Below are 24,227 nucleotides of genomic sequence, written 5' to 3'. Positions count from 1 at the left end.
GGACATCAGTGGCTCCTTGAGGGGGGCTGCACGACCTCTCTTCAACATTAGTAGCCACGAGGAGGTGGTGGTCCCTGGGGGTCTGCAACGGACCCCCATGTCTTTTTAAATTAGCCTCGGGAAGGTGGCGATCCTCTGGGCTGTTGGGGGGCCAGGCAGCCCCGCGTTTGACTTATTTAAAGCCCCAGGGAGGTGGCGGTCCCCCCAAGGCTGCGGGGGAGGGCACAGGTGGATCCCCGGCGCGTGATTTGTTTGAAGCCCCTGGGAGATGGTGGTCCCAGGGGCTGTGGAAGGGCCACGTAGCTCCCCCGCTACCATATTACATCTGCCCTGGGAAGGTTGCAGTCCCCAGGGCTGCAGGGGGACCAAGCGGCCCCCCCACACAAAATTAAATCTTGGCCCCGGGGAGATGGTGGTCCCAGGGGCTTTGGGAAGCCGAGGAGAGTTGCCCCGTGTGCCCCCTCCTTATTTCTCACATGCCCCCGGAACTTGGCCCACTCGGGGGCTTAATGAAAAGGGTGGGAAACAGCCCGTTTTCTAAAAAAAATTAACTACAGAAAAATCCACAGATCCGCAGATTTTCCTGCGTTTAAAAAATAAATGCTTTCAGGCCCTGGCGGGGTCCCTCTGTAACCCCAGCACCAGAGCTAAGAGGTCTGTGTATCCCTGGCCCCTTGTCTTATTTTTTGTACTTTTTTTTCTGGGATTCGGCTGAAGGGGGACTGAAGCCGAGTCCCAAGATGGCAGCCAGCACTTCCTGGTTAAACTGTTGGCTGCCAATCAGATATCTGCACAAAGACAGTCGGATCCGCGGAAGATCCGGATATATCTATATTTTTTTAACACTAATTTCTCCAAAACTACTAAACGGATTTACACCAAGTAGCAAAAGGCATGCTCTTAGGACGAGGATCTAGCTTTCCGCCAAACATGTTGTAATTCCTTTCAGCAGTTCGGGCTGTAGTCGTGTTCAAAATTTTGAAAAATCCCATTTACATAGAATTGGCAAATAGTGTTTTGGGACACCCCCCTTTTTCTCGACCTCCGCTTGACAGATCACCCCAAAACTTTCTAGAGAGCAGTTGAACTGATCAAAGTATAAGTGTTGAAAATGTTCTGAAGCTTCTTAACTACAACTTGCACCCCTGCCATGCACAGTTTACTCATCAATAATTTGCCAATCTTGCAGTGATATTATCAATGATGTCATAGAAGGTGTTATGAGTGTTGTAGCATGTGGGGTAATTAGCAGTGCACGGTGAGGGTGCAAGTTATAGTTACTTTAGGACACAAGTTAAATTTACTTGAGATAACTTGCACTATAACTGCTGATTTTTTATAGTTTGTGTGTGTAAAATTTGAACCTAACTATAATGTCCCTGTAGTCTTTGGTTTTTAGTGAATTTCTAAGGATTTTTAATTCTATTTTGGAACTATTACATCCCTGTAATCTTTGATTTTTTCAGTGAATTTCTAGGTGTTTTTTTTTTACATAAAGTAATATTTAATTACCATATGTTAATCCAACTGCCATGTATGGCGGGGTATGGGCCTCAGGGCCTGTGACCAGGACCTGAGGCCAACCCCCACATGCAGCTAACCCCACAATGTGAAGTTGAATTGTTAAAGGAAAGCTCCTAATTAGAGGCATACAGAAAAGTAATTTAGTGTTGGGGCAATGATTTTGATTAAAACTGTGATTATTGGTGATATGTAAAGATAATGTAGTATTTCGACTATTGCCAAACCAACCAGGGAATGGCTATGGGGGAATTTCTTCTTGAAATCTGTAAGCACGGTGGTGATTGGTGGATAATGTAAACACGTGACAAATAAAGGGGAGAGGCAATATGACGCCTCCTAGGGTGAGAAATGCATTTTAGTGCTGAAATGCGTTCCTGTATGTGCTGGCCGTTCGATGTGCTGTGACACGCAGTGATGCTAGGTTGCACTGTTTTATTGTGTTTCATGTGGCATAGCATTACTGAAAGCTCAATGTGCATTTTAGGGCAGAGCTTTTCTGAAGTGCACCGTGATGGAGTGATTCAGTTCAGTATGTAGTCTGGTACAGTGTTGGAGAGCATGCGAAGCAGTGATATGGAGGATGTGTTATCAGGCAGTGACACACTGACGCAGCGTTGCCACACGTGTAGCATGATCCAGTAATGCAGGTGGTTGGTTAGGTGAGGAGCATCGAGCACTGCATTAAATATCTGGAGCAAAATTGAAAATGTAATCCTTTTCAGTAGAACCTCATCGGCACAGAATGCAAAACGGGCTTTGTTCCTGTCCCTCCCCGACACTCCACAATTTTCAAGCAGAGCCTAGAATCTACAGACACTACACCCAAACCCTAAATCATTTCCGATGGCAGCGTCTGGCTCGCAATTCAAACAATAAGGAACCGTGGGATGCCGTCCTCGCCACCGGGAAATGCTCACACGGAAATACCACCAAACTGATGAAATACCTGCATGAGCAAGTGTAGTCTAGTGACAGGTTTATGGACTTTCCTGGATGGGTCCATCTTTAAAAGTTAGTAAACACTGACACACCTGAAGGTTTGGGGTATTCACCAAGGGTTTTCTGGTAGTTTCCCACCCTCAAAGTGCTTTTAAGTTTTCTGTTGTCATCGGGAGGAATACATTAATTTTTATTGTTGGAGTAGAGACAGTATACCACCAAAATTGAGGGATGCGTAGAAGGCATTCCTCCCACGAAAAAAAATGAAAACATGTTTAAAGTACAAACTCACTTTTGCGTCCCATTTCAACACGCAGACACGTGTATGTGCTAAATGTCCATGTCTAGCAGGAGTGGCACGTTATCACTGCTGGAAATCTTCAGCAGTTGGAGTTTTTCAGAAGTACTGCTAGAATTATTTCATTGTTATAAACAATGAGGTATTCACTCCAAATGTTGCGTTAAAGACTGTGACATGGTTAGTGACACCAAGTGGGCATTAGGTTAATAGAATGCTGTTTAGGCTGTATCGTCTCAAGCATATTTCAAAGAATAACGGCTGCTCTCTACAAACGACCCTCTGAGGTAGGCTAGACGGATTAACACGTCAGGGAAAAGGGAACATTGCAGAAGGCTTAGACATGTCCTCACTCTAAAGAATGGAAAGTTGCAGACAAGATGTATAAATGCCATAATAAAGTTTTACAAATTATTTATGGCATAAGGTGGAATTGGCTGATGTAATATCCAAAGCTCATACAGACAAATTTCAACTCATAACATTCTTTTTTAATTTTGCTCTATATATCACATGTGCACATATACGAACACAGGGAATAACAGGTGTTAATTTTTAATATACGTTTATGAGACAATTTGCCAGTAAAGAAGTAAAAGTGTTGCACCGTTTACTAAAGAAGTGAAAAGGAGAAAAAATGGTCTTGAAAACGTTTGCAAAATTACAAAAGCACCGACTTTTCATATTTTCATTATGAAATGTATAACTACATTTAGCAGCAGATGCCCGCTTTTGTGATCTGGGTACCTTTTGAGTCCAAAATCAGAGGTAGCATAGAAATAATGCCTTCACCTCTTATGCCTCAGGGCAATAAGAGATGGGAGACCTGGCCGTGGCATACTCATGGGAATAATCTATATTAGGGCATTTTTGTGTGGGGGTCGTTTGACCACAAAATACAAACTACAAATATAGTTCTTATATATCCTATAATTGTATGGTATCGTACCCAAGAGGGGCGGACTGTCGAGGGCTGGACACACTGTATCTGTGTAGTAACTCGCCTGGCTTTGGATTCACTGTGTCTGTATGGCACCAGGCCCTCATTTTCGCACAGCCAGAAACATAATACATGCAGCCAAGATAGCACAGGTGTGACTTCATCGCTGTCATGGACCCATGCAGCACTCAACGCTCACACTACACAACAGACACAACTACTGCCACCATGACAAGCACAACATGGCTTCATGTTGTCCACACCTGCATGTGCACAGAATGGCACTACAGCCACATGATGGCGAAGGTGCTTTGAAATATATGTTTCCTGAAGCCGATCAATGGAGACTTGAACACCCCAGTTGAACTAAACAGTCAGGACTGTCCTGGGGCTCAAGCATCCATGCATGACAGATCTTCACAGATCCATAACTGAGTCTTGCCTGCCAGTATCTCATACATTCTATCGCTTAACAACACATAAGTGTACTCCAGCCTTTCTAGCCTCTATGCAGTAGTATTCGCAGTGGAAGAATAGGAAACAAAGGGTGTTTTATGTTTTACTCATAACTCAGATCGAAAGCCGGGTCGATTGGCTTTGTCGATGCTTGTTTTAACGTGCTAGCAATCGCAGTCTGCAATTTCATAACTGTTACCAATAAATCTTCAAACACCCGGATTCAGTGGTGTTTATTTTATGGAACTGAGAAGACTCGAAGACTGACTGTTGAGTATTGTTTAAAGTCTTTAGAGATAGAAGTTTCACGGTGTAGTATGGTGCTGATCATGAATGTAGTGCTAAGGAATGGTACTGCACTAGGTGTTTGAGCTGACTGGAAATTGGGAATGGTGACATGGCATTTTCCCTCTCTTCCTCCTCTCCCAGCGTCAGGATGCTCATTGGGTAGCTGTGTCACGCTATATAAATCATTTTATTCATTTGTTTCTTCTTTTACACTCTGTTGGTCTTTGTGGTCCACTGTGTTGCAGTCTGCACACACAACTACTATTTAATCTGTCAGTTGTTCATATACTGAACTCATGGAGATAAGCCTGGTCTTTATGTTCAGATAAGTGATATGTAAAGCTTCTAGTTCCCTTGAGAAAGTCTTCTCTGTGTGCTGGGGTGAATTTCCGTAACTTCAGTTATGCTAATGGTGTAGTATGACTGCCTGACCTTGATGGTGTAGTGTCATATAGTGATGCCAAAACTGAACCGTGGCACAGTGATGGGTGCAGTATAATGCAGAGATATCAGTGGTGCAATGTGTGAAAGTTGTTGGGATTGTGCAGTGGTGTGCAGTGATGTAGATGATGCAGTATGGGGCAGTTACTGGAATAGAACAGTGTGACGCAGTAATGCTGTTGGTGCAGTGTGGGGGCAGTTATTGTAATCGTATAGTGTCACAGTGAGGACAGTGGTGCAGTGCGTGATTGTGCAGTGCTGTTGATGGTGTAGAGCTATTAATTGTACAGTACTTCTGATGGCAGTGTTCATTCTCATATTTCAGCTATCCTCGTGATTGAGTTCATTTACGCCATCGTGGGTATTGTGTGGCTCGCTCAGTATTACACATCTTGCAACGACATCACTGCCAAGAATGTTACCTTAGGTAGGTGCCTGTTGCTTTCCTTCAGGATGCAGGGGTACATGAAGATGAGTGTGCCTGACCCCAGTCTTCCTGCTTCCTCCACATACAGGGATGGTTGTCTGCAACTGGGTTGTTATCCTGAGTGTCTGTATCACTGTGCTGTGTGTCTTTGACCCGACTGGACGGACCTTCGTCAAACTGAGGGCCACGAAGAGGAGGCAGCGGAACCTGCGAACATACAACCTCCGGTGAGCGATGTGTATGGGGCATGGTGTCCTCTTTTCTTTACTGCCCCTTTTCTGTTTCCCAGACTCTTACTACTCTCTCAGTTTCTCAAGGAGCCTCAACCCTCTTTCTCATTCTATCCCACTGTTCCCTCTGTTGGCCCTTGTTAGAAATGGGGCATCTCTAGTTGGCAGCTGGTTGCACCCTGTCCAAGTAGGGACCATTCCTTCTAGCCAGGGTAAGGGGAATACACAACTAAGATAACCCCTCCTCACCCCCGGGTAGCTTGGCACGAGCAGTCAGGGTTATCTCAGAAGCAATGTGTAAAGCAGTTGTACATAGCACACAGGGTAATACAGTGAAAAAACTACAAATGGGCACCATACCAGTTTAGAAAATAAACAATCTTTCTCTAAAATAACCGAGACCAGAACAACAAAAATCCAGCATACAGAAAAATAAGACTCTTTAAAGGTTTAAGCAACTCTGTCCATAGAACTCTATGGATGCAGGGATGTTACACACAGTACTTTTGAGTGCGGCAGATCCAAGGCAGAAACAGCTGCAATGGAAGAAAAGCACAGGGATGCGTTGGTTCCTGTGTCCACAAGGAGGAAATGGTTCAGTTCTGCTGCACACAGGAGAAGTGTTGCGTCAAACCTGGACTGTAAGGGGAAGCTAGGTGTTGAGTTCCGAAGAGGTTCCTTTAAGGGGTGCTGCGTTGGAAATTTGGGCGCACAGGTGTGATGCGTGGAAATCTGGACGTACTGAAGGTCGATGCAGCGGCGGCAAACAGGCGCTGCGTCAATTTCCTCAGCAGGGCCTGTGTTGGATTCAGTGTGGGGGGTCTTAGGCATCAGAGACACAGGTTACTGGACTCGGGCGGCAGCAGTTCTTTGTGCCGCGCACAGGCGCTGTCAACTTCTTCCACCACACAATGTTGATGCATGGAAACTTCTCCCACACGGCGGTGTTTCATGGGAAACACAGGCGCTGTAGGAGCAATGCATCGGTTTTGTAGACTTTTTGCAGCAGGGACAATCACCAAGGGCCCAGAACTGGAATGGGCACCAGTTAGCAGGTCAGAACTCTCAGCAGTGGAGCTCAGGCGTGCTGGCCCTGTGACTTTCAACAGGAGGCAAGCACACACAAGTCCTTAGAGAACCTTCACAAGCAGGATACACAGCAAAGTCCAGTCCTTGTCCTCTCCAAAGCAGAAGCAGCAACTGCAGGCCAACCCAACAAAGCGACACACAACAAAGGGCCAATATTCCTCATTACAGCTCTTCAGCTCTTCTCTTTGGCAGAGTCTCCTCTTGATCCAAAAGTGTTCTACCGGTCTGGGGTTTTAGGTCCAATACTTATACCCTTTTGGCATTTTAAATAGGCATACTTCAATGGAAAGTATTTGTTGTTCACAAGACTTGCCCTAGCCTGGCTCCAGACACACTCCAGGCGGTGGAGACAGCATTGTGAGAGGGCAGGCACAGCCTTAGCCAGGTGTCAGTGACAACTCCTCCCACCGCTCCAGCTCAAGAAGCCGCATCAGATGGTTGATGGGCCTTCAGGATATGCAGAGCACACCTCAGCTCCCTTTGTGTGACTGTCTAAAGTGTATGCACGACCAGCCCCTGTCAGTCTAAACCAGACGTTGATTCCACAGGCAGAGACACAGAATGGCAAAGCAATAAAATACCCACTTTCTAAAAGTGGCATTTTCAAATACCCATTTTAAAAATTACCTTCACTAAAAGGAGTATCTTTGAATTCTGATTTCATGGAACCCAAATTCCAAATCTCTATCCCTTCCCAACTGAAAGCTACTCTTGTAAGATGTTACAAAGGCAGTTTCAGTGATCATCTATGGGAGAGATAGGCCTTGCAATAGTGAGACACGAGTTTAGCAGTATTCACTATTAGGGCATGTAAAACACACCAATACATGTCCTACCTTTTACCTACACTGCACCCCACCCCTGGGGCAACCTTGGGCCTACCTTAGGGGTGCCTTACATGTACTAAAAGGAAAGGTTTGGGGCCTGGCAAGTGTATGCACTTGCCAGGTCGACATGGCAGTTTAAAATAGCACTCACAGACATTGCAGTGGCAGGACTGAGCCAGGTTGTGGCTGGCACAGTCAGTGCTGCAGACCCATTAGTAGCATTTGATTTACCAGCCCTGGGCACACACAGTGCATTTTTCTAGGACTTACCAATAAATCAAATATGCCAATCATTGATAACCAATCATAATCACAATTTACACAGGAAGCACTTGCACTTTAACACTGATCAGCAGTGGTAACGTGCCCAGAGTACCAAAACCAGCAAAAGCGAAATACCGGCGGTAGAGGCAAAAAAACTGGGGAAACCACACCAAGGATGCCAGGTGTAACAGCCCTCTATTTGTTTTCCCAGTGGCTTCTGTTTGTCTTTTTCTTCACCAGTCTACCCCCTCTTTCGTGTTCTCTGACTCCTGATCTTCTCCTGTAGGTGCTTCTGTCATTTTCTCACTCTCCTGGTGTTCTCCTGTACAGGCACCGCCTAGAGGAAGGCCAGGCCAGCAGCTGGACTCGCAGGCTCAAGGTGTTCCTATGTTGCACTCGCACCAAGGATTCTCAGTCGGTAAGTGGCAACGGCGGTTCTGGCTCTTGACATTTCTTCTTCTCCATGTTTTGTGGTTCCAGTCACCTAACACCAATTTAGATGATTTCTTTGGGTAAGATAGAAACGTGACATCAGCATTGGGAATCCATTGTCCACGTTTTCTAAATGGCCATGGTCCACAAATTGAAAGAAATCCATTTTAACAGTGAGGCAGGTTACACCAAACACTTTTTCTTTTTCTTTTCTTACCCTTTTTTGTAAAAACGTGATATTTGATACTGAGAAATAGAGCCAGACGAATGTAAATGGATTAGTGGCATGAAGTTAAGGTTTTTCCCCATGTTCTCCGCTGGGAGATTTCCGTTCAGTGTCACTCACTAGTTGTGTTCTTCTCTCTTTGAAAGTTGTTCTGATACTGTTGTTTCTGGGACTTCACTCTTTCAAGAGACATCGTAGTATAGGGATTGTGTATAACTTGGGAGAGTAAGACAGGGAACAGTAGCAAGATCCTCTCCATTCAAGGCTACTGAACTTCAGATTCCAAGTACCACTCCCACAAGAACGTCTAAAATTTGGACCTAAGTGCCATTATTTGTTGTGTAGAGGAGGAAGGGTAGAGAGTCTTGGGGATATTTTAATCTTTTGAGTAATTTTTGAAAAACAGTTGACACAGTATCCAAATTACACCAATGGTTTCTTTGGCAAATGAGTTAACAGGTCAACACAGGAATTGTAGGGCATTTATTTCGACCACCTATTCATAAAGAGCCATCAATCTTACACCTTTAATGCTTCAGTTCAGTTTCAAAGATGTTTGTTAGAGTTTCCGCAATTTGACAATCTTTCAGATGCAAATAGGAACCTAGAAATGAGTCCGCACACAGAATGTGAATGTATGCAAGCAAGTCATAGCCCAACATGGTGCTTAAGGTGCCATCAATGACAGTGAAAACTTCAGAAATAAAGCTTTACTGGTTTTTGAGAGCAGGCAGGTGCACTCCACTGTGAACTTCCTTGTTGGTGTGGTGGCAAAATAGTTTAAAATCGGTCATTTACTCAAGTCATACCTCCTCAACTCCCAGTCCTATCACTCCATGCTGGGGTAAAATAACTAGGACCTCCTGTCGTAGCTGTGAAACATGTAAGGAAGCCCAAAGGTATGTACACCTTAAACCATTCCCTCCACACATCTTATACTAGACAAGTTGTCTCCTCTTCGGTCACGCATTGTCTTTCATCTACTGTTTGTTGACTTCCACTGAGGAAATCAAAGCTTCAGAGAACGCACATAGTGATGGGAATAGATTTGCTGTCTTTTTCTTTGGTTCAACAAGACCTCTTCTGCTTCAGACCTCCTGAGCTGTCTATCTCGCATTACTTAGAGTTGAAGACTTTACAGTCTCATCACAGCAAGGCACTTAGTATAAGGGAGATCAAACTTCTTAGAAGCTTGGAGTGACACAAACATTATGCAAAATTATAACAATGGATATTTTAGGCGGAGAACATTCAAACTGAAACGTGTTCCATTAGTTTCAAACTATTTCTCTCTGGTTGATGTATGGTGACTTCCACTAAGTGCCTTACTCTTACCTGAACAAAGTTATACTTCCCTGATGAGCTTTATTGAGACTGAAATATGTGTAAATATTTACTTTTACTCTATTTCATGTGAAGCTTGCACAATCATCCAGTGTTTCTTTTTATCCAGTAGCAAATAATGTGGTTTTGTACAGAGATGATGGCGCACAGCCATAAATAAAATCTCAACCAGACTTGACTGACTTAATTTTAGTTTAATTTTAATATTTGTAGCACAGTACAGAACGGCCAAAGCCACGCTGACGGTGCATTTGTCAGAACAAAATTCAGAGACAAAACAGTACAGTCCATTTAATAATGCACAAAAGCACCAAACAACAATAAGAAACACAGAAACACCATAAAATACTGGCTAGGGACTAGTGAATAGAGCCCACTCCTATGTCCATGTTATTCACCCATAGTAGTTATCTAATGTGAGTCATGCTCACTTTGTGGATGCGGGTATTAGGTTTGCACCCTAGTCTTGCCAGATTTTGGTTTCAGTTTTGCATCCTACATTTTTACCATGAAAATGCCATCTGTCTTTGAATGCAATATATTTCTAACTACACTTGGATGACTGAGCTATTCAGTCATCTTCAAACCGGGTATCTTATACAACCTGGGATTCGGAACATCTTCACGATTCAGTTGAGGCTAAGAACCAGCCAAGCAAAATTAACCTCATCTGTGATGATTAGATTTATGGACTTTCAGGTGCATGCATCCGAAAGCAAGAGGCAGTCACAGCATTACGTTAGAACAGAGATCTCCTCTGTTCCAGTGCTTCTGCAGTCATGGGTTCTTATGGGAGAGGTCTGCTTCTGGTGGCATAGCAGTGGATCTCAGAGTGAGGGCCTTTGTCCTTTTTTGGTGTTCAGAGAAATCCAGTCTTCAGTCACTTTGTCCTACCAGTGACATTTAGGTGTTTTTCTGAAACCACACTCCGTGTCTGCGTGTAGGAAGGCATCTTAGTTATGCTGATGGCTTTTCTCCTGATGGTTTGTGGAAAAGGGTCCTAAACATCACAGGCAGCACTATGGTCATATGTTATGTAAGCTGATAGGGTGGGATTTGATCCTGTGCAGTCTGACCATTGAGATGTGTCAAGGGACACTAGGCATGGTTTTGTTTGACTTCCACATATCATGCAGAGGTACAAAGACTCAGGTGGATAGGTTGAGCAAGCTGGGGCATCCTCTCTAAAAGTGAGCTCTTCATAAGGAAGCGTCAGACCACTTTCTTTCAACATTTGGACACCCAGTAACAGTCTTCTTCACCTGGGAACAGAACTCTAAATATTTCAGTGTCCCATAATGGATGAGCCTCTTCTGCATACGTTCGAAAGCCACATTAGTGTGCTAGGGTTAAGATACTAGCAAACATGCCAGTGTGGAATTGACTGCCAACCTTTGGGCTGTGTCAATGCTTGTTTTGTTTTGCTATGATTTTTGTAAAACTTTGTTTCTGAGGAGCTACTGGGCCTTCACCAATATAATAAATAAACATTGGTCAAAGCAAAAATATTTTTGACCTTGCACTTCGCCTTAACAGTCACTGGTTGTAGGAATCCACTTGTGGATGATCTGTTTGTGAGAGAGCAGCATACCGTTCCATATGTAGTTAGCCAATTGCTGAAGTGGGATGACCTATTGCTCCCTGTGTATCCTGTAAAGACTGAGAAAATGAGAAAAATGTAAATGATACAACTGACCAGCAGATAAACAGAGCTGGCTGGAACCCCCATGAGTAAGTATATGATATACATACCTTTAGTAAATTCAAAAGGTCTTGGCTAGTGCCAGTGCCAAAAATAGAGGGGAAATCACTTTATTACCTGGAGAAATTGCACGGGCTTGCCTTAAATGGTTTGATGTTATCTATAATTATTTAAGCCCTCAGGAAAGTGAAGATGACATTCCCTTCCTTTCTTACTGTTTGCACCTTGGTGTGAGAAATTGAGTTGTTGGTTGAGGGGGGTGAAACTGTACTCAAACAACAGCTGCAACCCTTGCCAGGGTGAACCACAAAAGTCACTAAATTACCTTGTACTTAAAACTCTGGTACCTTTGCACAAAAGCAGTCAGGCTTAACTTAGAGGCAATGTGTGAAGTATTCATGCACCACTTAAACAGTAATAAAGTGAAAAAACAACACAATAAAAATCCTACACCACCTAAACAAATAGAGTAACATTTAATACATTATTTGGCACCCAAACAAGAGATATTAAATTTCAAAAATTTAAGGTAAGAACAGCACCTAAAGGCACAAAGCGACACTCGCGATAATCTGGTCGCGCAAGACCAGGTAGTCTTCTGGCAGCAGGGCAGTCTTTATACTATAGAGTCCACAGATCCCGGAGTGTACTCAAGAGTGGGTCTGAGAGGCCCCTTTTTATACCTGGAGCCCACTTTGAAGTGTAAGAAACCTCTGGAATCTTCTCTGTTCAGAAGTGTCCTGGAATCTCCGGCTTCCCTGACCTACTCCCAGTCTCTCTATAGACACAGTAGGCTAGTGTAAAGTCCTTTGTGTGTGAGCTGAAGCACTGTCTTTAAAGGACAGATGTTACAGGTGACAGATCTCCTCCTCTCATCAAGTCAGAATGGGCCTTCCTGCCAACACCAAGACTGTGTACTGTGATACTCTCTGTGAGGAATACACAAAGGCCAATTGCTCCTAGTCAAGTGACACTAGAAACAGGCTGCAGACACCACATGGTTAGCAGAAATGCGACTTAAAATCCGACTTTACTGTTAAAGAGGGTTTTGAATTACAACTCCTGAGAAGCCAAGCATAAAAAATTCCTACATGTTACCAAACAAAAGTTAGCACTTATTGAATGTAATAGGGTAACCCAATGTTATCCTATGGGAGAGGTAGGCCATGCAATAGTGAAAAAGAAATGTGAGAGTGTTTCAATACAAGGACATGTTTAACTCAAATTGACCTGTTCAACGTTTTAAATGCACTGCTCCCTGTCCTATAGGCTGCTTAAGGGCCTATCCTTGAGGGGACATATGTATTAAAAAGAAAAGTTTGGGCTGATAAAAGGTTTATTTTGCTAGGTTGAAATGGCAGTTTAAAACTGCACCCACAGGCTGTGTGGCAGGCCTGAGACATAGTTAATGGGCTGCTTAAGTGAGTGTCATAATGAGTGCTGCAGGCCCACTTGTAGCATATAATTTACAAGCCCTGGGTTTTTGTACTACCATTTAACTAGGTACTAATAAGTACATTAAATGTGCTAATTGGGTATAAGCCAATTTAACCATGAATAGGGTCAGAGCACAAACACTTTAGAGCTGGTTTGAAGTGGTAAAGTGCACAGTGTCTTAATGCCAACAAAACGAGTTTCACCAAAAACAGGAAGAGTGAAGGCAAAATGTTTGGGGGGTGACTGTGCAGAGAGGGCCAAGTCCAACACTTGACATCTGCGTTCTTTATATTAGTGAGTAGATATGATGTTCAAGTATTCTGGAATGAGTGTCCAGTGAATTTTGTACATGGCACATTTTGATTCTTTTATATTTTTCCTTTTTCATACAAATCCCCTGATGGACACTCACCTAGTGTCAGAACAGATGTCCATAAAGACTCTTCCGAATTGCTTCGTTGTGACTTGCCATATTCTGATATTTATTATCGCAGTACTCTGACAATGAGAGACACTTTCCAACCTCCAAATCGTTTGGACCTTTTCTTTCAGCCAAGCAATGGTTATTTTTTAACCTTGTTCTCGATTGTTGAGTTTAGGATCTGGTGCCTGATATGAAAATATCAGTTATATATAATGATAGAGATCCACTATAAGAGCAAGTGGTTGCACGCTCGCTAATTGGCATGTTTGTCACAAAGGTTTTGTTGCTTAGACAATGTGTGTTCCTTCATGGCACAACAACGCAACATCACAAAACAAAATAAAATGATGGACGGAGTGTTGAAACTTTTCAAACACTCACCCCCAGTCACAGATCTGGGTTTAATCCATTGTTATTTTGCGCGCCACGTCACCCCAGTTTAGACCCAGCCATATGCAAATCAGTCTTGACCCTGTTCCCCATGGGAACAGTCCAGCCTGAACTGCTATGCCAGGTCCTTCCTGGACAGGAAACAAGCATCCTGGGACCGGTTTCAGGGTATCACCCTTCATCAGCCAGGCTAGCTTGAATCCAGTGGCGCAGCAAGCAAGGGACCCACGTCTGGGCATACCCCTGCCACTTAGGGCGCATAAAGCAACATCACAAAACAAAATAAAATGATGGACGGAGTGTTGAAACCTTTCAAACACACCCCCAGTTACAGATCTGGGTTTAATCCATTATTAGTTTGCTCGCCACGCCACCCCAGTTTAGACCCAGCCATATACAAATCAGTCTTGACCCTGTTCCCCACGGGAATAGTCCAGCCCGAACGTCCTTCATGTCTCACCTATTGAGTTTAACCATTCAATGGACTTGTGTAGGTCGTAGTCATTTATCTGTGACTGGTGCTTTTAGGAACTTAAAGGTGTTTGTTTCATCTTTCAGAACATTTCAATAGGTTCCTCCACTAAAACGATCCGTCCATTCTAAGCACACCAGTGAAATGAGCTTTCAAGGTGTCTCTTGCTATTTGGGATGCTGCCTTCATTAAGGGACTTCTCCACCTTTGGGGATGTTTGCTCAAGCAATTGTAGCCAAGGCAATTTCATTGGCTATAAAATGACATAATATGTTCCTTTACAAGATACATGCTTGACAGCCATGAGTTCTATACAATATAACGTTTATAAGCACCTTAAACTTTACAGTTGCTCTGGCTCGTCTCTCAATTCAACCAGACCAATCTGAGATCATTGAAAGGTTGGCAAATGTGGGAAATTCCCCCAAAACAGCAAAGGACCTGTCTGCCACCCTTGTGACACCCATGTGCTCCATTTAGAAGTGGGTGGAACTACTGGTTTTCTGGCTGTGGCGTTTTAACTGCTTCCCTCAATGGAACATGGCAGTGCATCTTCCACATGGTTGCCAGATCGTAGTGGTGATAGCCCTCTCCTATTTAGGGTGATATGGACATAATTGGAAGTGAAAATAAACAATAGTTCTGATGCCCAGGGAGTTTGCTCCTTGCATGTCAGAGATTTTCTTCTTTTGGAAGAAACTCCCGCTTTTAGGAAAGAGAAACACAAGAATGCCTAGTTGCACACATCCCTCTGAGAAACCAGGCCACCACCTTCTCTTTCTAGTGTGTTTTCAGGTTTGACTGGACACAATTAACTGAGGAGCAATACCTATGTGGAAAATGGGAAAGGAGTAGTGATCTTTCACGGAGGTGGACAACCCTATTCTTTGCCTTTCTGAATGTTTTTACAGCAATGGAAGATGCTTCTAATCCCTTCAGTTGATAAGGACTGATATCTGACATACATGAAAATGAGCTGAAAGAGTAATGGTGCTGCTTGAACTGAGAAGTTTCAAAATTGTAATTCCGAACATGGGAGGAAACATTTATGATCCATTACATTCCTTGACCTGTTTCCTAAGTTGCAGCTCTGAAGACCGTCAGAATGGCTGACTGTGGAATAGGTGGGCCACAGCTTGATGTGAGCTGGATATCATAAGATTTCCTAAGGATAGTACTGGCTCACCTTTGGCAGCTTTGTCTGAGTAACAAGGCGTCAGATGGGATGTGTAACAAGTCAATCAAGCAGACATGCATTTATAGAAATAAAGGACTTACTGATTAGGTTAAACAAAAAAATTACTTGCTAAATGCCGCAATAATTAAGAATATCAGTATAAGGCAAATGTAGAAAGCTAACAAGTCGGGACAAAAGTACCTCTTAACCAGTTTGACTACAAATGGGTGAAATGCATAACACAAATGGCTAGATGTCTTAATTAAGAGATAACAATCCACAGACCGTTTATTAGCATATTAATGGAAGATGAATAAATATCTAATATCAAAAAAGTTTCTTATCGAGAATATTCACTGGAGGGTAAAAGTATTAATATTAATCAGAGGACATCACGCTTCACAAATGCCGGTTTGGCTAGGGCAGAGGTCTTCAATTTTTGGGGGGTGTTGAGCAGGCCCTGAGCAAAATGTTTTCAATTAGGGCTTCCTTCAAACTGTATGGTCGGAAGGGGTGGGGACAGAGCGAGAGGCAGAAGTGGCAAAGGAGTCGGCGGGTTTATTAAATAATGTTGTGGAATGTAAAAAAAAAAGTAAGAAATCTGCAAAAGCCAGTTTCGTTTCCTCTGAACTACAAATCAAAACAGCAGATACTTCAGTTGTCATTTCTGGTATTTCAGTGCTGTGTAAGCTACCTGTAAATCACTTCTACCTCACGCAAAGGAAAGAACTAGTACTGTCGCTTAAAGAGCACAGTTTTCAGGGTTAAGAAACAGTCCATTCAATCTGAAAGGGGGTGAAGTTCGGGGTTGTGGGTGGTGATTCCATTAAAATCAATGGAAATTATCAATTTGTTTGGTGATATTCGTGGTGGACGATGCCATTGAAGTTAATGAGAGGCATGCCTCTTGTTTGGAGGGTGAGATGAGTTCAAGGAAATGACACCCCCCAAAAACATGCAAGTTATGCTAGGTATGCATGATGCTTACAGCCCCACTACAACAGAAGCACCATTCGTGGGTAGACAGGGAACAACATATCTGAGAGCTGCTTTTCCTTATTAAATGTGTTCTCTGAGCTCTGTGTTTACAACACTTCATTAAAAAAAGTTTTGAAAAAAAGCCCCTGGCAAAGAAATTCACCTCTGACATCTGCTGCTCCTGTATAGTCTTCCCACACCAGCCATGGGATCTACAGTTTTAATCTATCTGTTAAAGCAACAGATACCAGAGGAATCTTGCTTTCAGTCATTGGTTATATTTGCCTTACATAGCTTTGTTTTCGATGGGTACGTATAAATGCAGATACCTCACCTTTGAAACCTCCTATCCACCGTACTGGATCTGGTAATTTTGCCTTTTCCTGCAGTAGCTCATTTGTCTTGACCGGTGGCGCTATTGGCCTCCGAGGTGATTCAGCCCCGCCTCTGGACGTAATGACATGGAGCCCCATATAGCTGCCAGTCTTATTTTGATATTAGTTGCTCTTTTTTGGTGCCCTTTCATTTGAATTTGCTGCTGCGCTATTACATTTTTTGTGGTGCTTTTACAGATTTTGCAAAACTATTTACTTGACAGTGTGTAGGGATACCTTCTCATAAAACTATCGAATATAAGCTGTTTTACGCCTGTAGGAAACAGATGCTGGTCATGGACTCTCACAACAAGTGATATTAGTTTCCTGCCTCATAAGCCTGCAATCAATGATCTCCGACACATTCAAAGGCCATCAGGGAGCACAAAACCAAGCTCAACGTTTCCAAGTACAAGAAGTGGGCCCGGTTCCATTGCAGTTCTCTTAAGCTGTTCCTGATTGCCATCCTTGGGTCAGTCCAAGACTAAGTAGAAAGATAGTCCTCAACAAAAGTATAAGACCAAAGGGTGCTTTTCCCCTTTCTGCAGTTCCCACCCCAGAGAGAAATTACACAGTCGATTCTCATAGGCTCTGATTATGGCAATGTCTGGCCCAGTTCCCATACCAGGGCTGATGTGCTCTAAGTTTCCCATGCCACCATCAACTTAACATCAGATAAAGGCATTTAGGGGCCAGATGTAGCAATGTCCGATTTTGCGAATCGGAAATTGCGAGTCAGTGCGACTCGCAATTTCCGAGTCGCAAAATCGGATGCAGAACGGTGTCTCAGACACCGTCTGCGAATCGCTATGGGGTCGCAAAGACCCACCTGATTAATTAATGAGGTGGGTCGCATTTTGCGACCCCATAGCGATTCCCTGCACTCACAGGGATGGTGGCCTGCTGGAGACAGCAGACCTCCATGTCTGTGACTGCTTTTTAAATAAAGCATTTTTTTTTTTGTATTGCAGCCCGTTTTCCTTAAAGGAAAACGAGTTGCAATACAAAAAAAATAACGAAACCATTATGGTTTCATTTTTTCAGAGCAGGCAGTGGTCCATTGAAACACTGCCTGCTCTGAAAAAACATTTCTGGCAACATTCACAAAGGGGAAGGGGTCCCATAGGGACCCCTTCCTTTTTGTGAATGGGTTACCACCAGTGTGACACTGGTGGTAACTGCGAATTGCTTTGCGACCGCGGTCACAAAGCAATTTAGCATTGCGGTGCGAGCCGCATCTAGGAAGGGGACAACCCTTCCTATCTGCGAGTCGCATTCACATTTTGCAAGTCGGTACCGACTCGCAAAATGTGAATGAGCATCGCAATGCGCGTTTTGCATGGCGCAAACTGCGATTTTCTCAGTTTGCGCCATGCAAAACGCTACCTACATCTGGCCCTTAGTGAGGCAGTGCTGAAACTAGTCCAGATGGTTCTGGGTCTCTGTGGTGCATCTTTCTGGCCCAGGGATCCTCCAGGGCCTCCAGATGGACTCCTGCCAGTGATCCCTTGCCTGGTACCACCTGATCCTGGTTGGCCATAGGCTGGCCCTCAGCCGACACCAGGCCAGGCGTCAGCAACTTTGTCGCAGGGTTTGCTGGGAGTGCCTGCTTCACCACCAGCCTCAGCTCCAGATGGGCCAGTTGCAGACTCCTGGATTCTTGTGGTTTGGACACTTCACCTGAAACTGATTTGGATTTGCCATTGGTCCCGTCTACTGAAGAAAGTGTGTCTTTTACTGTGGTTGTCCATAGTACTGTTAAGGTCCTGGATTTACAGTTGCACACAGTTGAAACCAAGACGAACATGCTGATCAAAATATAGCATCATAGATCATTACTGAAGAAGTCTTTACTACTAAACCACATCCAGCACCACCTGTGAGCCGTCCAGTTTCTCAGCACCACTGGCCAGATCCTGTGAACCTATCCTTCCTAACACAACATCCCACTCCAGTGGCTGTCATCATTCAGACGTCATGAACATGGGGATTCATAATACTTTTCCCAGTGCTTCTCCTGATGGAGAAACCAAGAAGATTGATGGTGAAAGCAAGAAAGTTTTTGCTTCTGCCACTTTGGCCCTATGTTCCTTGAACATGTTTGCTTTTGAGCCGTTAGACACTCATGCTCTGGCACATGGCGAGTTAGATTTTGTCTGCTCCACTGAGGATTCAGACCGTGCACAACGGCCAGAATAAGGCCCAAAACAATCTTAGTACTGGCCTAACCACCACAGACTGTGTGGGGCACACCATGGGCACCAGTGTCATTGTAAGACTAAATGTGTCACCTGTATCTTTGGAGATATCTAGGTTTCGTGATGGATATGCCTTTTGACGGAGCCAAGCTCTTCAGAGCAAAGGCCAATTCAGTGCTGAAGGGCTTTAACGCTAGCCAGGCCACAGCACGATCCTTGGAATTACTTTCCCAGTTCCAGCGACAGTACCAGAAATTCCAAGGGTACTTGAGGGACCTTGCCTACTTGCTGAAGGCTCCAAAGAGGTGAGGTGGTGTCAGTGGAAGGACCATCAGCAGATGCAGCAGTTCTGATCTTCTTCCTCACTTGAAACAGCTCCATCCAAGCTGCTGTACTTTCCCCTCCACGAGTCACATGGGTCGGGGTCAGAATCTGATTTTGCTATCCCAGCTGGCATTCAGTTACTTTGGACTTGTGGGTCCTTCAGATTGTTAATTTTGATGATGGCCTTCCTTTTTCGTCCACCCCTCTACATGTACTATTAGTTTAACAGCCATCAGTGGAGCATGCTGCTATTCTAACCAAAGATGCAATCAAATTGGGGCTGTGAAGCAGAGAGGGACATCGGTTCCCAGAAAGGGCAAGGGTTTACAGACAATATTAGATTTCTGTCTTCAGAATGCGTTCCTCAGGAAGGACATGTTCAAAATGCAGACCTTGGCTCAGGTCCTGGAGGCCTTAGATCCCAAAGACTGGATGATGAGCTTGGACTTGCAGGATATGAACTTTCATGTACCAATTCTGTAGTCCCACAGGTGTTTCCTCCTTTTTGTCATGAGTTTGCAACAATTCCAGTTCACCATCCTGCCATTCCTGCCATTTGGCCTTACTTCATTCCCTCAGGTGTTCAGAAAAGTGATTTTAGTGATCGCAGCTCATCTTCTCAGGTTGGGAATACATGTGTCCCAGAATATCGATGACTGGCTTCTAAAGGTGTGCAGACCTCTATCAGTTGCAGACCACTTGAAAGCGACAATTAACTTGCTATCCACCGTGTGGTTTTCCATCAGTTAGCCAAAATCCCATGTTCAAGCAGTACACCTCTGCAATGAGTCCAGGATACTCAAGCTATGATCACGATGTTTCAGGCATGTGCCTTGTTCTTGGCCTCATGCATACTGCTTGTCTATCATGTTGTGTGGTACATGTGGGCTCTGCAGTGGAACCTTCACCTTCAATGGGACCAAAACTGAGTATAAGAAATGGAACCCCAAGACTTTGAAAGGTGGGTGATAAATGCCGGCCTGACATGCAACAGACTTTTCTGTCTGCCTCAAATCCACAATAATGATGAATGTATCTTCTCAGGGCTGACAAGGTCCTGTGGAGAATAAAGGCCTCCGGTCTTCGGTGGATTAGCTTCAAAATATCCAATATCAACCTTGTGGAACTGTATGACATATATTTGACCCTTAAGGCCTTTTTGATATTCATCAAGGGCAGAAGAGTCCAGGTCCTACTGAACAACACAACCACTCTGTGGTACTGCAACAAGTAGGGCAGAGTGGGCACCCACATACTCTGTTCTGTCTAAAGGCTATGAAGCTGCATGCTGGCTTGAGCCACATGGGATATCCCCGATGGTTAGTTATCTGGTGGGTTCCTTGCATATCAGGGTGGACGAACTTGGCAGACCTCACTTTGCCAGTTATGAGTGACGTTTGCTGCAGTAGGTGGATCAGGGCTCCTTTGTACAGTGGGGTGTACCCTCAATAGATTTGCTTGCTACTGTTAAGAAAGCTTAATTGCCAGCATTTTGCACCCAAGAGTTCCCTTTTTCAGGTTCTTTAGGAGACAGATTCAGCTTTCAGTGGGATTCTGTCCTTCCTGCCTTTTTGTCCCTGCTACTAATCCCACGAGTAATGAAAAAGGCCAGGAGGATCCAGGTCCTGCTCGCTTTGATTGCTCGGATTGAGCTCGGAAGGTTTAATAACCTGACGTGGTTGATCTGAGTATCTGCTATCCACTTCGGCTGATTCTGAAGAAGGATTTGCTGTCCCAGTAGGAGGGAAGAGTCCTGCACCTGAAGTTCCCCTAGCTACACCTCCATTCATGGACAGTGAGTGGATCCAACTGAGTAGACCTTTACATATGATTCCCCCTGACCTTAATTCAGTCCTTACCTTTTTGATGTATGTGCTGTTTGAACCCATGCACAGTTGCACGGTGAGACTTTTGGCTTTCAAGATTTTTTTTCTTGTCCCTGTCATTTCCATGTACCGCGTCTGTGGATTGCAGTCTTTGTCTGTTCAGCCACTGTGTACCTTCTTTTTCCCAGACATCATAACCAGTTCCGTAATTTCTACATAGACAGGACTACGCAGGACTGGTTGGACTCTTTCTCAGATTTGCTGGTGTAAAGAAAGGAAAGGCTGTCCAGATGCTGTGGCCATAGAGAATCCTCCTCAGGGCCTTTGTCCTCATTCCACCAAGGCAAAATTTACAACTATGGCCGTGGCTAGGGACGTTCGAGTCTTGGAACATCTGCTAAGCTGCTACATGGGCGTTTGTCCATACTTGCACCAGGCACTATTTGTAAGGACTGAGATCCACAGGGCAGGGTCAATTCACCCTCTTAGTCCGGCACAACTTTATGGTGTAGGATCTACTCCCCAGACCCACTACCTTTGAGAGGGTACTGCTTTCATATCAATTCAAAAGGTGAGGAATATGTGGTTAGAAGTTACTTACTTCTGGTAATACTCCTTCTGGTGCACATTTTACATAATCACCAATTCCTCAACACCTTCCTGCCCCCTCTCTTTCTGTAGTGTGGATTTGTGGTAGGTCATAACGTTCCAAGCTAGAGATTGCACATTGTCAACATTTCAATCAGTCAGTCATTCTGTGCCCAAGGTTGCAGACGTAATGGGCAGATAAATTGATGTCAGCACACATGCTTGATGCCTGTATATGTGTGTCACCGCATCCACAAGTGGGACTGAACTTCCCTGGAGTCAGATGGCACCATCTGCTGGTGTGTGGGACATATTACAGGGAAAGTTTCCAGATCCAGTCCAACACCTGGGAGAATTTAAAAGGCTGAAGAATCTGCAGTTAGAGTAGCCACCAGAAAGACCTTTCATGAAGATAAGTTGTTCATACTTCTCTCCACTAACAGACAAAGTGACCTTACCTGCTTCAGTATGCATGAGCTGTACGCATTTTATCCCCCGCCCCCTGGAAAATTCCTGGGAGTCTATCTAGTTTCCTCTGCCTATTTGTAAAAACAAAAAAAACAGAAGCCTTCACACCTCTCCCATGCCATGGCTGTTGACATGAGGCCCCAGCCAGCAGTTTCCTATGCTTATTTATAAAACAATCACAGTGAGGTCAAATCACTGTGTTCCCCTCCATTGGGCCAAAACTCTGACACTGGGCAACTGTGCTCTGGATAGGCGGTAGTATCACTTTGAAAGACTTGTAAATGAAGACAGCCTGGAAATACATCTAACAAACAAGATCAAATTTCCAGGCTAACTTTCTTTACAATCACTGGATCACCGTTCTTCCTAAAACCTCTCTAAAGCTGCAGCAATTCTACTAAGGAATGTAGTACACCTGGAAATGGAACCACACCCCACCACAGCTGAACTCCCCCAGTTCTAAGACCCCTGGGTAAGCATGAAGTCAGTCAGCTTGAAAGAACAATGCTGTATGTCATTAAGTTGCAGTCCTCCAAGTAAGTATTTTTGCTTCTGGACTCTGGACTTCTGTTCTGTATTGAACTGGTCTGAGTGAACGCAGTCCACAAGGTTGTAAGGGGACACTCCACAACCGGAAACAGGTCAACAAAATGTTTTGCAGTCCGCCACCAGTTAATTGGGGTTTCTTGAATTTGGCATCTGACTTCCTCTGGTTCATGACCATTCAGGTCCTAGCATTTCAGGCTTAATGATGCAGGTTCTACTGCAGGTTTCAGGGTGTACACACCAGACAAAGATCCATTACCTCTAGAGCTACCCTCAGGGTATTTTTTTTTAACTTCCACAGAGCAGGTTTTTGTAAGCAGAGATTCATCTTGGGCTGTCGAAAACGTGTGACTTGTATTTCCACTAGCAGCCAAACCAATAATTTTTCATTGAGAGAAGTAGCAATATGTGCTTGCTCTTCTCTTATCCATGGCTGATCCGAGAAGCAGTATTGACCCTACTGAAAACCTTTGTTTCTTGGCTGTTGACAATGCAAAATATGGCCTTTACATTTCTTGTGTGACCCAGCCTGCATGGTTCCGGATCCTATAGTTGGGCTATAGTTGCTGTTTTTTCCATATACCCAAATCACATGGTGATCCCCCTCTCTCAGGGTTTTTAAGTGTCTTATTTCACATACTGCGTTATGTTATATGTTCCTGTTGCTTTTATGTATCACAGGCCCTCCAGTTATTTTGTTCCTTAGTGCCTTTATATGCAAGCTTATGTATCTGTATTTGTGTGTTTGCCTGTGGATAGTTGTTCATGTGAAAAGGCCATGGACAGGTTTTCCCTGTGTTTTGTGTGTGGTTTTGTGTTGGAAGTTTGGCTGTCCTTCTGTTTGAGTTCCAGAGTGAGTTCGGTCTTGTGTCCCGCCAGCCAACTTATACAGAGATGTATGGATGACGTGGTTTGGGATTATCTCACCTATGTGTATTGCAGTGGGGAAGATCTTCTGACCCTTCACCCACCCTGTATCAGTTGTGCAGTGTAGGCCGCCTGGTAGGGGTTTTTATTGCACTTCATACTGTAGCGGTTATTACTGCTCTCTCCATGTGTTTGTATGTGTGCATGATTGGTGAGTGGGGGAGTCAAGTGTAGATGGCTGACTGCCTCGGTAAATGTTTTTCAGTTGATCCTATGGTAAGAATTTACCTAGTTTTGTGCAGGCTTTTTCTAGGTCAGTCACGGTTCTCAATGTCTCTTCATACAACTACTCAGGTCAATCTTATTTTGAAAATGTATGCTGGCTTTTGCCTTATCTCCCTTTACCCCTGTTTCTGTGATGTTCTCCAGGGCAAATATTTTAAACAATATGTGGATTTCCAGTGCTAGTTATTTTCAAGTTGGTTTGGCTATTACTTTGGTGAATTGACCATTAGTACCACAGTATAAATCAAGCCCTTTGTCCTACTTGGGTTACAAGGAAATGTGCTTGCAAGGATGAGATCAGATGGTATTGTAGCTATGTATGATTACAGATTCTAAGAACAAAGACAGTCTTTGATCAACAGAACCCCAATTAGTCACATTCTTGCTTACATAGACATGACATTTCACTGTGGTATTTTCTCTTGGAATTTCTGACTTGACAAGCT

At 44.0% G+C, this 24,227-nt stretch overlaps 1 protein-coding gene across 1 annotated transcript in view; it reads left to right on the top strand.

The window, feature by feature from the left end:
- DAGLA (diacylglycerol lipase alpha) overlaps nucleotides 1–24,227 on the top strand; it is a 258,639-nt gene that overhangs the window by 109,994 nt on the left and 124,418 nt on the right. Inside the window, exons 4-6 of the mRNA XM_069223236.1 lie at nucleotides 5,212–5,313; nucleotides 5,402–5,540; nucleotides 8,054–8,141. Of these exons, the coding sequence (XP_069079337.1) occupies nucleotides 5,212–5,313; nucleotides 5,402–5,540; nucleotides 8,054–8,141 (329 nt within the window). The remainder of the gene's footprint in view (nucleotides 1–5,211; nucleotides 5,314–5,401; nucleotides 5,541–8,053; nucleotides 8,142–24,227) is intronic.

Source organism: Pleurodeles waltl, chromosome 3_1 (assembly GCF_031143425.1).
Source record: "Pleurodeles waltl isolate 20211129_DDA chromosome 3_1, aPleWal1.hap1.20221129, whole genome shotgun sequence".
In the NCBI taxonomy this organism is placed as follows: domain Eukaryota; kingdom Metazoa; phylum Chordata; class Amphibia; order Caudata; family Salamandridae; genus Pleurodeles; species Pleurodeles waltl.
The sequence above is the reverse complement of the archived record's forward strand: the minus strand, read 5'-3'. Positions and strand labels throughout refer to the sequence as shown.